This window comes from Aptenodytes forsteri, unplaced genomic scaffold (genome assembly GCF_000699145.1).
Source record: "Aptenodytes forsteri isolate BGI_AS27 unplaced genomic scaffold, ASM69914v1 Scaffold479, whole genome shotgun sequence".
NCBI lineage: Eukaryota > Metazoa > Chordata > Aves > Sphenisciformes > Spheniscidae > Aptenodytes > Aptenodytes forsteri.
Window position 1 is genome coordinate 1,092,631 of NW_008794627.1, and position 14,795 is coordinate 1,107,425.

The 14,795-nt window shown below is 37.4% G+C and overlaps 1 protein-coding gene across 2 annotated transcripts in view; it reads left to right on the forward strand.

Moving 5' to 3' along the window:
• Nucleotides 1–2,705: 2,705 nt before the first annotated feature.
• The window catches only part of PPP2R5E (protein phosphatase 2 regulatory subunit B'epsilon), a 70,674-nt gene continuing 58,584 nt past the window's right edge, over nucleotides 2,706–14,795 (forward strand). The window contains exon 1 of one of the 2 annotated variants that reach the window (XM_009273373.2): nucleotides 2,706–2,869. In XM_009273373.2, the coding sequence (XP_009271648.1) occupies nucleotides 2,713–2,869 (157 nt within the window). In that variant the 5' untranslated portion in view covers nucleotides 2,706–2,712. The remainder of the gene's footprint in view (nucleotides 2,870–14,795) is intronic. The other variant, XM_009273374.1, reaches the window with a different exon arrangement.

Here is a 14,795-nt window from a genome sequence, read left to right on the forward strand (position 1 = left end):
GGGCTGCGGGGAGGACATGTTCCAGCTGCGGTGCTCCGCGGCTCCCTTCTGGAAATGACAGCCGATAGCAGCAGGCGGGAGGCAGCTAATTACACCTCTGCTTCCCCGGGCGCGGAGCGAGCCTCTGGCTCCCTTCCCCGGTGATATCCGTCGGTATTTTCACGTCCACTCGCCTCTCCGTGCATTACACCCCCCTCCCCCCCCCCGGGGACCAGCAGATCTGATGTGCGTGGCTTCGTATTTACCAAAATACTTCGGGAATAAAATAAGATCCCCTGCTGAAAGAAACAAGAAGCGGTGGCTGGGTTTGCAGCTTTCGCACTCGCACACAATAAATAATCTCGGGCTTTTTTTTTTTTCCGCCACTGTTCGTTGAAACAGTGTGTTTCACTGTGATAGTGTATTCAGGGGAGCAAATGTTCATTTGGAGAGATGAAAAAAAGATCAGTGTTTACTGTAAGGTTGTTAGCCTGGATGTAGTCTTGTTGAATTAGAATTAGATTTTAATAATTTATAAAGCAGGTTAGGGAAACTGTTACTAAATTTACAGCAGAGAAGTGTCAGTAAAGCTTCTTGCTGACACAATGATCCTGCAGTTTAAGTGATCTACTTTAGTCCCTGTCCATTATTATTATTTTGTTTTGGTAATTTAATTTTGAGAGAGCGTGCAAACATTTCTGCAGAAATGCTTACACTTTAATGACGCACGTGATGAGGAGGTGAATCTTTTTGATGAGATGAAATAGGGCCAACCAATTCAGGTTTTAAGAATATATTTTTGCTGATATTTCCAGAATTTGGTTTATGTAACAGGTAACTTTGTATGTTTTTTGGCGGACTGTTGAAATCTTAGAAGTGGGTTGCTAAAGTAGAGGCCATTCTGTTTCAGTTTATCTGACTTTTTTATTTATTAATCTTGGCTGGGGCCTGAATGCCCTGGTGATGGTGGCATTTTTTTTTCCCCCTCAGATGATAAACAAGACCAGTTTAAGGTACAGGTTCGTGTTGCTGATAGTATAGTATATTTAGAAAGCATAAGTTGGTAGTGAAAGAATACCTCAGGAGAAATCAAAAAGATGGAATGAGGTTTTTTCATTATTGTAATGCCAGCTGCACAGTTCAGCTTCTGGGTGCTGCACATGCTTCCTCGAAGAAGCTATAGAGTTTATACTTCCATTTTTGATAGATTTAGTGCACGTGTATGTAATTTTGCATTAAATAGTTCTTATCTTTTGGAACTTGTTTACACTGTTGCAATAAATCATGCTTTCTAAAGCTTTTCTTACAAAAGACAAACCCAAATAATGTCCGGTTCAATGGATTTAATAATTTATGAAGCATATGAGTAACCAAATATTTTAATAAAATAAGTACTCGAAAGTGTTCTCTATATTGTGGAATCAACTTCTTTTAGCATACGAGTCACTTTGGTAATTGAAGTCAACAGACATTGAGGATGAGTAATGCTTTCCAAGGACATGTTCTAAGACCCTGATCCTGCAAATGCTTATGCCGATGCTTAACTTTGCACGAGTGTGTAGCCTTACTGAAATCAACAGAGCTGTTCTTGTTAATGATCGTGTTATTAATGCAGATAGTTCTGTTGATTGCAGTAGAGGTGCACATGCTGGTGAAGTTAACTGTACACAGAGCTGCTTGAAATATGTAGGCCTAAATTCCTCCTATCTCGTTTCCCTTAAGTATTACTCATGTGTTTCACCAAGATGTGATGGGCCTTTTTGACAGACAGGACAAGACTGCTAAATACAGTAGCTGGATGGATTAATTCACTGTTTAAATGTTTCCTTTTGGTATTTCTTAGTAGTATGGAATCAGCTACAGGAGTACTACCAAGGCAAGTTTTATAGGAAGAAGCGATGCTTATTTCTTAGACCAGCTGATAGAGTTGGGAAACAAACAAACTTTTGCTTGCAGAAACCTTTTTTGGCTCTCTGCCTCTCCCTGCAAACCTTGTCTGGCTTATGCCCTTAGAACAGTTATGGCTACCACACTGCTATTCTTACAGAAACGCCAGAACGTGGAGTAACTATGTGTAAAGAGACTCGCAAGAAAATAACTGAGTATTTCTAAAATGGAGAATAAAGAAGTAATATGTAAAATTTGTCAGTGTTAGTGAAATTATGAAGCATAGCAGTACTTTTTGCTGTACTTTCTTAAATTTCTATAAAATATTGTATGTAGGTGTGGCAAATAAACTGAATTTTTCTTCTGTCCTTTTTTTTTTTTTTTGTCCTATGCATATTGATGACTTTAATGCCAAAAAAAATTTGTACCTTTTTGAGTACCCATTCTTTAGCATGCATGGTCCCTTGCAGAATGAGCTGAAATTACTTCGTCCCAAAGAATATATAGTTTAAGGCTACAATCCTATGTCAAGTCTACAGGTGTAGGAAGTTCTATTGACGTAATGATGTCAGCATTAGGTCTGAATTTTTCCTGTTGCAGGATTTTTGGCAAATGGGAGACAGATAAAAAAGTGAGCGAGAAGAATTATTACACTGTTCCATTAAGTTTATTCCATACAATTTGTACGTACGTTGGTGGGTTAGCTCTCTTAACAGTCTATCTGGGTGAGCTGTCAGCAGGAGAGTGGTGCAGAAAGGAGAAAATTTTTGGAACGTTTAGGTTAATCTTTACACATTTCATCCATTTGGAATACGTTTGTAACATTTGTTTTCCTTCAGTAGGGATATGTCCTCAGCACCAACTACTCCTCCATCAGTGGATAAAGTAGACGGATTTTCTCGGAAGTCCGTCAGAAAAGCCAGACAGAAGAGGTCACAAAGCTCCTCCCAGTTTAGGTCTCAGGGCAAGCCTATCGAGTTAACTCCCCTGCCTCTGCTAAAAGGTAAGATCAAGAATGATTTTTAATAAATAAAACAATTTTACTCTATAGCCAACTTCTAAACTCAAAGTATTCTATTGCCAGAAATTGCAGGGAGATTTTGCCAGCAATGAGAAATGTTTCATGCCAGAAATATATATGTATTTAAGATCTACAAAATATTTTATCTGTGATTTGAGGGTGTGGTAATTGTTTGCAATACTTTTGAAAGTTTTAAATGCTAATGTTAACCCGTACCATGACTTGAATTTTCAAGGCACTCAGGCTGTGTGTGAGTATTTTAGTTCGTGAATCCTCAACAGTTGACGTAAATGAACAGTAATTTTGGTAAGGGTAAATTGACTTGTGAGCAGAGGGAAACTGGTTTTTAGTATCTTTCCTTGACGTGTGGGTCTGCAACCTGTGACAGTGGTACCAAATGCAGCCCACAGACATACTTTGAATGCCCTACAGCAAGGTATTAGTGGGGAGATGGGACCCCCTCTCATACCATTTGTGAATGGGTAGCTCCCAGCTCCTGGCTTCTGCTGGGTTTTGAAATCGAGTGGTCCCATGAGCTGCAGCCTCTCAAGAGGAGAGATGCTGCCAGTCAGGTCTTAGGCAAGACATTACTGTTTTGAGAGCCTGCGTATCCCAGCTCTGGTTCTGCTGGCAGATTTAACCTCTAAATTGGGAAAGAAAATTATGATCCAGCATACTACTCATGAACGGATGCCAATATCTCTGTAATATTTTGAATGCTTCCCCTAAATCCCAGTTGCCACTGTATTTCAGTACAAATCCAGGGGCCAAAAGCACCTCTCAGAATTATGTCTGTCAGGTGAGGAAGGGGGAATTGCTTTTCAGAAGTGTTTCTTTTATACTGAATTCTCAAATAGTTTATCTAGTCTTGTGGATTTTTTCACTGTTCTTCTTTTCTGCTATAAGTAGTGAAAATAAGCATGGTTGGTGCTGATAATTCTGGAAAATAGCAAGATTAATAGGTTTGATATTATGTCTGTCCCGTTTTTGCTTTGTGGGCAAGTATATTTCCCACATTCCCTCCTCCACCTGTTTGACAAATTTGTTAATCAGAGTATTGAAATACGTAATAAATGTGTAATTGCACTTTGGTTGCATTTTTATCGTTCTTAATCCCACTTCTTCATAAGAAGGGAGGTTGCAAAAAAAAAAAACAAACCCCAAACCCAAACCAACCCTGACAAAAAACTCGCACCTTAATGTGTGTCTTTTAATTTAATTAAAAGTAGGATTCTAGGATTAGTTCTGGTGGAGTTGTCATTAAAATATTTGGGGCTTCTTTCTGTGGGATACCTGTAAGAATGCACAAATGGCCATACTGGGTCAAAAGAAAGGTCCATCTAGCCCTACTGCATTGTGCCTGCCAGTGACTGACTTGGAAGCATAGAGGAGAGTAGAAGAGCGGGAGGCCTGGAGTAATGCTGTACCAGAATGCTCCCCCCCCTTCAGCATTCCTTAATTTAGGGTCTGTTGGTGCCAGTGGATTTGACTTTGTAGTATGCAATGAGTATTATTTTTTGAATTTTTCTCATTGTTTTGTGACAGTATGATAAAGAAGCAAATGCTCCTCTGAAATAGTTGTAAAGCTCGGTTTTATACTTTTGCAGGTCATTTTTGATATGCAGGTCGTTACCTTTGAAAATACTAGTTGCTGCACTTCAGAAGGTGAATGGAGTTTATCCTTTGGCTTAAGTGGCTAGATTACTGGAAAACATTGAGATTTGTATAAATGAAGAAATTGATGTTACAATTATTCATTCTATTGTGTCGTCCATTCAGGGAATAAACTAGGCATGTGCACAAGCATAAGAAAAACATTGCCTTTGTCTGAGGACCTGGTCTTGCAGAAACATAGGCATGTGCAGGTGCTTAATTTGAGTACTGTAGCTAGTCCCCTGGATTGAGATATAAAACTATAATAAGATAAAACAAACAGATGGGGAGCTGAGAGTGTTGGTGAGACGTTTATGATTAGTGTCATAGTGAGTTACAGTGGTCCAGCTTCAAATTAAGAATCTGATCCTGTGAGTTCGTTTTCCCTCTTTGACTTAACGCGGATTCTCAGAGGCACAGGGGTACCTGTGCAGATTAATTTGCAGGATTTGGGCCTAACAGTCAGTCTGAAACAGCAGTGGTATTGGTCCCTGCTGAAGGGACACTGGCAGTTAAAAACTGTGCTACTGTTTGGACATACTCTTGACCTACATTAATATTTGTAACGATCAGGTTTATTAAACCTGAAAGAAGTGAGGAAACGATTTTCTCCTGCAGTTTTCATACTTTTCTTGGCCAACTGCCTGAAAAGTCCTAATGTTTTAAGCTCTCAGGTTTACACTTCTCTTCAAACAAGTGACTAGTCCTATTACTTCAGTCCAGTAGCCGTATGATTTCCAATTTTATCCTTATTGTTTGGGTCTTTCAAACCAAAACAGAGAAGAAATTTCAGCAAAATAGCTTTTTAAAGTCTCAGAAAAATGAAATCAGTTTGGAGATCTACAGTTGCTAAGTTTAAATAAACTTTTTGTTTTGGGTAAATTTCAAGTTTAATTAAACCTCTTCAGAAATATTTCAGTACAGGAAATTTTTAGAGGACAGTCCTCAAATTCAACCTTAGATGTATTTCATATTCATGATGGAGGGACTTTGCTGACAAAAACATACATGCTGTGCTCTCTTCTGTTCTTTTTTTTTTTTTAATAACTATATTGCATATTGACATGTGCAGGCTGCCTTCTCTCAAACAGCACTTTTATGGACTTCAGTATCTTCCTTGATTACAAGAATCATGTATGCAGAAAATAGATAAAGGCTTAGTCCATTCTTTGCAAGTTTTTATACTATGCCTGTCACCATAATGATTTGAGCACCTTCCAGTAGTGTATTAAGTGACATGACTACACATCTGTCACATCTTATCTGCTCTCATTCCTTTCCCTAGGGGCAGAGTCATATACAGTGAAATGGCTTGTTTTGGTAGTGTTTTAATGCAGTCTGTTGCCTTCTGTGAACATACATGCCTGTATTGCAAAAACAGATAGATAAGTCGGCGTTGTTGTTGTTCATTTGGTAATAAAAATCTTTCAGGAAAGAAAAATAGAAGAGACAGTATGTTTTGATGGTGGAATTTTCAGTATTGCTTATTCCAGAAGAAAAAAGTATAGAGAAATTAAGTTGTTACTGTTGGGTTTTTTTTGCTTGTTTGTTTTTTTTTTTTTGTTAACAGAAGTGTGCATATTGCATCTTTTTGTAAACAAACATTTAATGTATTTAGAAAATAAGATGTGCCTTCTGAGGCTCTATTGGGCTGAGTTTAGGCTTTCAAAAGCCACAAGCCAAAAAGCTGCTCTGTTTGCCTACAGTAAAGACTTAACTTTTCTGATAATTTAATTATATTTTTCTTTATTGCATTGTGAGTAAATCGAATTTGGAGTTACCTTTTTTTAATATGACTAATGTCCAATACTCTTACATATGTTTCAATCTCGTGTGTATTTTTAAATGTTTGCATGCTGTTGCCTGGTGTATCTTGCAGTGCGTTATGGCTTTTCATTTTGGCTTTACTTTCAAAGAGGCTGTTGGTGTCATCAAGGCTGGCAGGTTTGTGGCAGAGCAGCCCTGGTGAAGGGCCCTTTTCTGGGAATGAATACTTCCACCTCTGCACCTTAGTCGAACCCAGCCCTAGTTTCTTAACCAAGTTTGTGGCATGCCTCAAAATCATGCTTGTTCTGTAGAGGAAGATAGTATTGTGTGTGCATTGGATAGGTGTATTATTTATTGGAGGGTTATTTTACTTTCATTTTGTATAGATACTTTTTACTTAGAAGTCTCTAGAGGTAGATCGGTAGGAGTGCAATGTTAGAAAGCAATTCATTGGAAAACAGTATATTATAGTACTGGACATGTGAAAACAGAGCAATTTCAGTATTACCTGTAAAAGGGGAAGGGGGAGTTCATTTGTTTCTGCCAGTATCTGTAATGGTAGGGGAGTGTCCAGAGGATGAAGACATACATATAGATGACTAAAAAGATCATATGCCTTATGAATACATGGTTAGCATCTTGAGAAATTGGACAGAAAACTTGCATGTAATTCACAGTATTCCTCCCATCCCCCTCGCCCTCATTAAAAATACGTAAGTGAGGTAAAGCAAACCATCCAAAAGTAAGACTGTTAAATTTTACATCAATGTATCCCATTTTTGTAATTTCAAGGTGTGCCTATTTTTTCCTATCATCCTTCCACATTTTCCAATGATCCGATATAATTAGTGTAGTTTACTTTCAGGTTTTCTAAAACTATTATGTATTTTTGTTGAAAACAGTTCCAAGTATGATTTTTATTTTTAGATAATTTTGCTTCCTTAAAATAGGCACTCAGAATAGAAGTTGTCTGTCAACAATACTGATTGCTTTGCTACCTCAATATTATGAAATTTGTTGAGCTTCCAATACATTTATCAGATAGTTTCCATGGCATTAAGGAATTGCTGTAGTGGCAACAAAAGAGCATTGCATAGTCAAAAAGGGAAAATCTCTCTTCACTTGCTGTTTGCTTTTGATCATTATATTATTTCCCTATAGTTGAGATTTTATTTTAAGCTTTTCTTATGAGTCCTATCTATAGGTCAAATGCTGAATTTCCTAAATAGTAAAAAATCCTACCAACTCCAAAAGACTCTTGACTAAGTGAGAACTGCGAGATGTGCGCCTTCTTTTTCAAATACAATTACTTTTGATTTTTAAAAATCTCCTTTATCATAAAAAAGCCTGTTTTTTTCAGACTTACGCATACCGCCTTCAGAACTGTACATATGGGAAATAGTTACGGTTTGAGTTGTAGAAGAAGAAAGATAGAGCTTCTATTTTCTGTTGACTTCCATGGGGGTTGACTGCCTGTCTTTTCTGTGCTGCTCTCCATTTGTGAAATTTGGAATGCTTTAAAGATATCAAGAAACTGTTAATAATATACCTAAGCTAAATACTTTCTCCTAATTTATAAACAGGAATTTAGGGTCATAGTGGTTATGACTTTTCAAAATAAAATTTTGCTTCGTTACCATAATCGGAAATAGATCCCAGGACTCCTAATTCATTGTGTGGAAGAAATGCTGGAACTTGGTTTGTTCTGTACATTGATCTGTAATCAATGGTGAATCTAACTGTTGTCCTGGAACTGCTTTTAGGAATTTTGTGCCTGTTCTGGTTGAAATAAATCTGGACATAATGGGCCATCTCTGTGTAAGATTGGGAACAGGGCCACAATCCCAAAAGAGAGAAGGACTTAGCCTATTTATTGTTTTTTCTTAAGTTCTATGAGGTTCTTGTCATACGTAATTAATTTCTTCACTTCTCTTGTGCTCTTGGCAGTTGTTTTTTGGATTTATACTTAACTTTCTTTTTAATTTTTTCAACATCTGGTGGTTGTAGAATAATTCTTTCCAATAATCTTAAAGGTTTCTGGTTGTTTCTAAAAAAAGTGTGTGTTTGATGGTGTTTAGAGAGGGCCATATACTAATTATGTTCTGCCATATACTAATTACGTTCTGTCTTTTTGAATTTTTCTCCACTTGTTACTGTCTCCCAGATTTGGAATGTAGTTATGCAGAGCTACATTTGTAGAGAACGGGCATGCGTAGAAATGCTGACTTGAAGTTAAGATCATAGTAAAAGAATACCTCCTTATCGTAACAGAGTATTAGTGAAACTGCAGTTGGTGAGAAATCAGCAGGAACGTTTAAACTTTACCATCATCAGAAGAAACTTTTTTCAGTCCGTATTTGTACAGTATGTCTCTATAATAGGTACATTTTCCATATCTCTGCAATTATGTGCGTATTTATAAAATCTGTGTTTGTATACATTAAATGTGTGTAATATATATCAGTGTATATACATAAGTTGTATATGTATTTAGTTTAGGTTTTGAGCTTATTTAATTTTCTGTTTTGTTTTTAAAATTCAATACTTATAATGGGATACTACTACTGTTCATTGGTAAAGCTTCATAGTAAGGAAGCAGTCCCTTCACATTCATCCATTGTAAGCTACTGCCTCCCTGAGAAAAGAGCATTTTCATTTATGCTTTCTGGGTAGTGGGAGGAGGACAGAAAACTATCTTTAGATTCAGGGTAACTTCCTTTCACCTACAGTTTTTTCATTCAAGTTATTACTGTTTCTTTGGCTCAATCAGGCAAAAATCCTTAGAAGTAACAGACGAGAGGACTCACTGAGTTCAGTGAGTTTTGGTAGGGTTGAGCATTTATGGATTAGTGGCGGGACCGTGTAATCTTGCTAACTGTCTAATTCACAAATATCAGCAAATGGGTACACATTACTTCATAAAAGGTTAAGGAAAATCTGTTAGAAAAATACTAGTCTTCTTTCAGAAGGGTATGGCAGGGCTTACCTTAGTTTGAAACCTTGCTGGTTTTAAGTGTTGGCCTTCGTTGCAGGTGCAGTTGCATGAGGGTTTTTTCGGGTGGCAAAGCTTCTTCGAGAAGTTCCCAAGCGTACACCACAGTGCACTGCCTCTCATCTGTGCTGAGGCGAGCGTCTGCGGGGCCACGATGTAAACCAGATTGTTAAAACCATTTCGCCTCCTCCTAATTTTAGTGATGTGCTTGATCCTGTATCCTCTCAAACAGTTAATTCAGCAGAACTGAAATGGTGGTGAACTTTTATGTAGGGTTGGTAGCTTCTGTGCCTGTGGTTTTCTGCTTAAAAAAAAAAGTGAAATTGCTGCAGCTACAGTCTGAGGATCTTTATCAAGCGTTTTCAAAAGATAAGGCAGCTGTCCAAAGAACCCATGTAAAATACTTTTGTGCCCTTGGTTGTTGCACTTGATTGAAAAAAAAGTCTGTTTTGAACAGTCTTGAAGTCAAGCTACAGGGGGAATCAGTTTTGATCAGGAGTAATAATGATTTACAATAATGGAAGGTTTTTCACCAGTAGGTTTTTCTAATGGATAGTGATGTGTGTATAATTTTGAAAATGTATATATTCTTAGATTTGTTTAATATAACAATGTATTTTTTTCAATCTCCTGTAGAAAGTTTATGTTTCAAGTCACAGTATGTCTGATGTTAAGTCTGTTATATTAAGTTGTATTGCTTGAAAACAAAGTATGTAATATAATAATTTCATTTCAAAACTAACATTTTATGATGTTTTTATTAACACATTTGTATAAAAAGGGATCATTATTTTGCATTTATGCCCTTAATTAATTTTTACCACTATTTTTTCCTTTTGGATCTGTATGACAGGTTCTTACCTGTGGTATTTTCCTTGCATGTGAAGTGCATGGTCCAAGGTATAAGAGAAGTGGAGGCAAGCAGGTTTTTTTATTCTGATTATAAAAGTTTGTGCATAACGAGGGGGTTTTTGAAGATTTTTATGGGTTTAAAAAGATGTATCTGCTGCAAAACATCAATCGCAGACTTAGCCTTCCTTACTTGATGGGTATTTTGCAGAAGCTAAAGTAAATCATCAGTGGTGTCTCAGGGATGATGAATAAATGCAGATAACTGTGTACCTACTGGTAAAAGTATTAATTTTAGGACTTGACCCCCCAGTTGGAGATAATGGTTAAGTACTCAGATACAGTAATTTTTATTCAGAAAAATCAGATACCTTCATGAAGATAAGGTTAAGCTGAAATTGTATGTTGTCTGGAGAAGTACTTTACTGTCAGATTTTGATTAAAACAACAAAGTAAATGTAACTTGCAGAGTTATCCATTTTATGCTTTTCATTGTGAATAGTGGCTAGGTATAAATGTAGTTCGTGTAATGGGAGGGAAGCGTTTCTTTAGGTATTCTTTTATCATAAGGTTAAGAAGATCTGTCATTAGAATTGCTATTTTTAATGGGTTTCTAACTCTTTTTGAGGAGCATCAGAAAAAATGTTTAGTGTCATTAAGAGAAATAACTGTTGTTTGTGTTGGATGTGGTCTGTAGTTTTCTGTGGTATTCCTGGAAGATTTTCAGGAAGTTTTAGGGATACATTGTGTAAGATCTCTTATTTTTTCACCATGCTTGTGATGTCTACCTGATCTGAGCTGGCCTGTTGTTGTTTGGGATTTCTGTGCCTCTTTGCAGTGTCATGAGCTTAATTTAATATTATAGTGACTTTCTTGGCTTCTTTTTTGTGTGTGCTTGTACCAAACTTGGATTTTCAAGTTTTAAAATGCAGGTGGCAGTAAATTTGTTAGTTGCTTTCAAGGTTTTGAATATATTGTCATATGGATTACGTTGTAAAGGAAGACTCGCAAGTTAAATTTGTCATATTACAAATTGATATAGAGGATAGTCAGAAACTGAGGAAAGGATGATTCCAGATTTCAGAGGAATTAAATACTCTGATTTTTCTTCTGTGTTACCCAGTGGGATGTAATGTGAATGCATAAACTTCCATTAGTTTTCTTTGCAAGGTTAGCTCATGTGCTTTCCACTTTCACATTCCAACTGCAGGGCATATATGTTATATGCAGACTGTTTTTAAATAAAGTATCTAGTAAGTGTTTGCTGACTTAAGTTGTGAACAATTAACCTTGTGTGTTTATAGAGAATATATTTTACCTTGTATGTGGAAACAAAAGTGCAAAAGATGGTGATTACAGCTGAGACAGTACTTGAATCACTGTAGAGAACACGACTTATTTGTTGAATATTGTCAGTGTTACCAAGGAAGAATAAATTTGGCAGCTTGTTATCTTCGGTGTTTTCAAATAACATTTTTGGAATAGCTTTTTGAAGAAGTTGAGGTGGTACTGTGTTACTAGTCATCTTTGTTCTCCTTCACTGTCCCTTTATTCCACCCAGCCCATACTTCTCCTTTCTTCTTGTTTGCTTGTTCTTTATCACTGCCTTCCTTCCTGCCACTTTCTACTTCTTCCTATAAGCTCTGACGGATACAATTCACTTATTTTTCCACAAGAGGGTGATAAAACTCACTCATACATGTAAAGACAAGCACTTCAGGTGGAGTGGGTTGCAGAGGTTATTGAAAATCTCAATATAATAAAATTAGCTATATTTATAAAGAAAAAAAATTGTCTGTTTATCTTCTTAAGCTCCATCAGTGTGTTACAGTGGTTGTTTGTCTGCACTTCTGGAGACAAGACTAGACCTGTCAGGATGGAGATCCACCCTGTGAAGAGCATGCCAGCTCCATCCTGCCTCTGTTGCAGCAATCAGACCTTACTGCAAGACAGTCTTCCATTTCTGTTATTCATGCAATAATTTTCCTTGTCCTTTCTCCTCCATGCACTCTCTTGATTTTTTTTTTTTTTTTTCTTTCCCCCCTCTCTTGCTTTTTATAAGCAGAAACAGAACCTCTTTCCCAGCCAATGCTAAGAAACTGCAGTGGTTGAAATTTCTACTCATCTTTAAAAAGTGCAAAAAGGGTGAAAAGGCAAGGCAAAGAGAGAGAGAGACAATAGCCACCACTGTGATTTGCCTCTAAGAGAGGATCTTAGTAGAAATCTGTATCTGCTTTTGGCAAAACCTAGATTTGGCAGGTATTTTAGTCAAGATTAAAAGCCACTCTAGTTTCTCTTTTTAGGACTAGAAAGGATGATGGAGAGAGGTGGTTATTAGTCCTTCTGAGAAGAGTAGCTCCAGAATTGTCTGTCTTAAGTGATGGAGATTGTGGCTAAAGTTCTGGCGCCTGGGCTTGGCTCTTGGGAAAGCGGTGCAATTGTCTCAGGGTATGTTGGATGGCAAAGGTACGGGAGCAGACCTATTAGGTGTGGGGGGGAAGGTTGGGATGCAGGGCTTTTTAGATGCACTTACGAGGAAGAGGCAGCATACCAAGGTGGTTGTTAGCCTATATTTTGGATGCCATAAACTCAGAAAAACTGTCCGTTGCTGTAAACTGCTTAGAATATCATCTGAGCTGCCAGATTAAATCTTGTTAGCCACAAGTAAAAAGAACTGCAGCAAGTCCCATAGTATTAGAGAAATGAGCAAATGGGATCTATACTGTGGGTTAGGCATAAGCTAAGCAGTGAAAAGGCTCCTGGAAAAATTCTAGACACTTCATTGTGATGAGTCAAAAGGAGTCCTGGCAAGGAAGGAGAAAGGAACAAAATGCTTGAGGTTATGTTTACCCCATCCTTCCATTAACTGTGAAATTTCAGGTCACGGAGTGAAATTTCTCACTCTTCCTTAATTTCAGGAAAAACAAATAAATGCCCCAAATAATAAATAAAAAAGATGCAGTCTTTTAAGAAAAAGTCAACCACAGAGTCAGTGATCTCAATATTTTGTCTCCTCCTAACCAAAGGCAGGAGAAATGCGTTGAATTTCCCAGGACAAGTCTGTTCCTCTTCCTGTTCTTTCAGTGTCCCGTTGTTGCTAAACTACCACATCTGTAATGCGCACAGTCGAGTTCAACAGACAGCATTTGGAGCACCTTGCTACTTGGGTAGGAAGGGCCAAGTTTAAGGTTTGGTTCAGGTATCTCTAAATCTCAAGTGGGACAGATTCTTCTAACTAACATACTTGAGGGGGACATCCCCACCTCAAAGCAGCCCTTCTACAAAAAAAAAAGTAAACCCCACAAAACCCAAATCAATCGTTAGAATTTCTGTATATGCTTCTGAGCTGGTTCTGAGAGAGTGTAAGGGAATTTATATTGGCAATGTAAAAGTATTTTTCTTAAGTTTTCAGGATATTCTCCTGATGAAGGAATGCCGTAATACCTAGAAACAGAAATAAGTGGCTAGAATCAGATTTTGAAGTAATGCTAAGCAAGTTTCTTTTATTTCCTGTTTGGTAAGGAACCATCATTCCTGTTGCAGAAACTTTCTTAATCAAGGATTTTGCAGAGAGGAGGATTGACATGCCCTTCAGAATAGATTCTGAGGTGACCTCATTTGTCACGAGTGCATCGTTGGTCTCCCCTTCTTTTGCACAGTTGATCCTAGCATGAGCAGGCATTGCACCACAGCAAAAATTCGTTTGAGAGCCAACATCTTCGAAGTTATTTCACTTGTGGTGAAATGTGCCAAAACTTCATGGTCAATAAAAAGCAAATGGTTTGGAAAAGAACATATTTTCATGTTTGTTTGTTTTTGGATAAGTATTACACTTCTGGATGGAAAACCCCTGATATTTCAAATATAATGGGAAAGCTCTACAACAATACATAATACACAATAATAAAAGACGGACTGTTCTTTCATTACAGTTGCTCTTTTTAGATAAAGCATTCAGTACTTGATAATATTTTTGCCCATGTAGTTTTAAATGTCTTGAGCAACAAGACCTATCTTGTGTGCAGAGCTGCAGCAAAGATAGAATAGAGTGCCCACCCGTGTGTTCTTCATTTCGGGACAGGAGTCAAATGGGTGAGAGGGAAGTAATTCAGCCTCCCCCCCCCCATGCCTAGATTCAGTGGCTAGATAGACAGTGCCTCCCCCTCTTTTGAGCTCATGCTGCATTTGTGGTTAATGCAGTTTTTCTGCATTGTTGTTTCCCAGGTTTCTTGTCCATATTGAATATCTATATTTGGGATTATTTTTCCCAGATGTATTAATTGGTGTTTTTCCAAACTGAATTTCACTTTTTTTTCTGGCCATGTAAGGAATTTGCTTAGTTTCCTTTGTATTATTTCTGACTTTACTGCTACTCAAAGTTGCCTATTTAATATCCTCAGAAGATGTTATCTATATGCTATTTTAATCATATAGATCATTAAGGAAGTTATTAATGTCTGGACTAAATTGATTCTTACATCTCACTGGCATTTCTTGCCAGTTGGATACTTTGAGATTTGTATTGTTTCATTTCTAGACTTTTCGGCAGCACTGTGTTTCTCTGCCTCTCCTATCCAAGAAAATTGGAATCAGCTTTAAACATAGGACTTTCGGGGAAAACAGGAGTGTGATTCATAGTGGAATGGA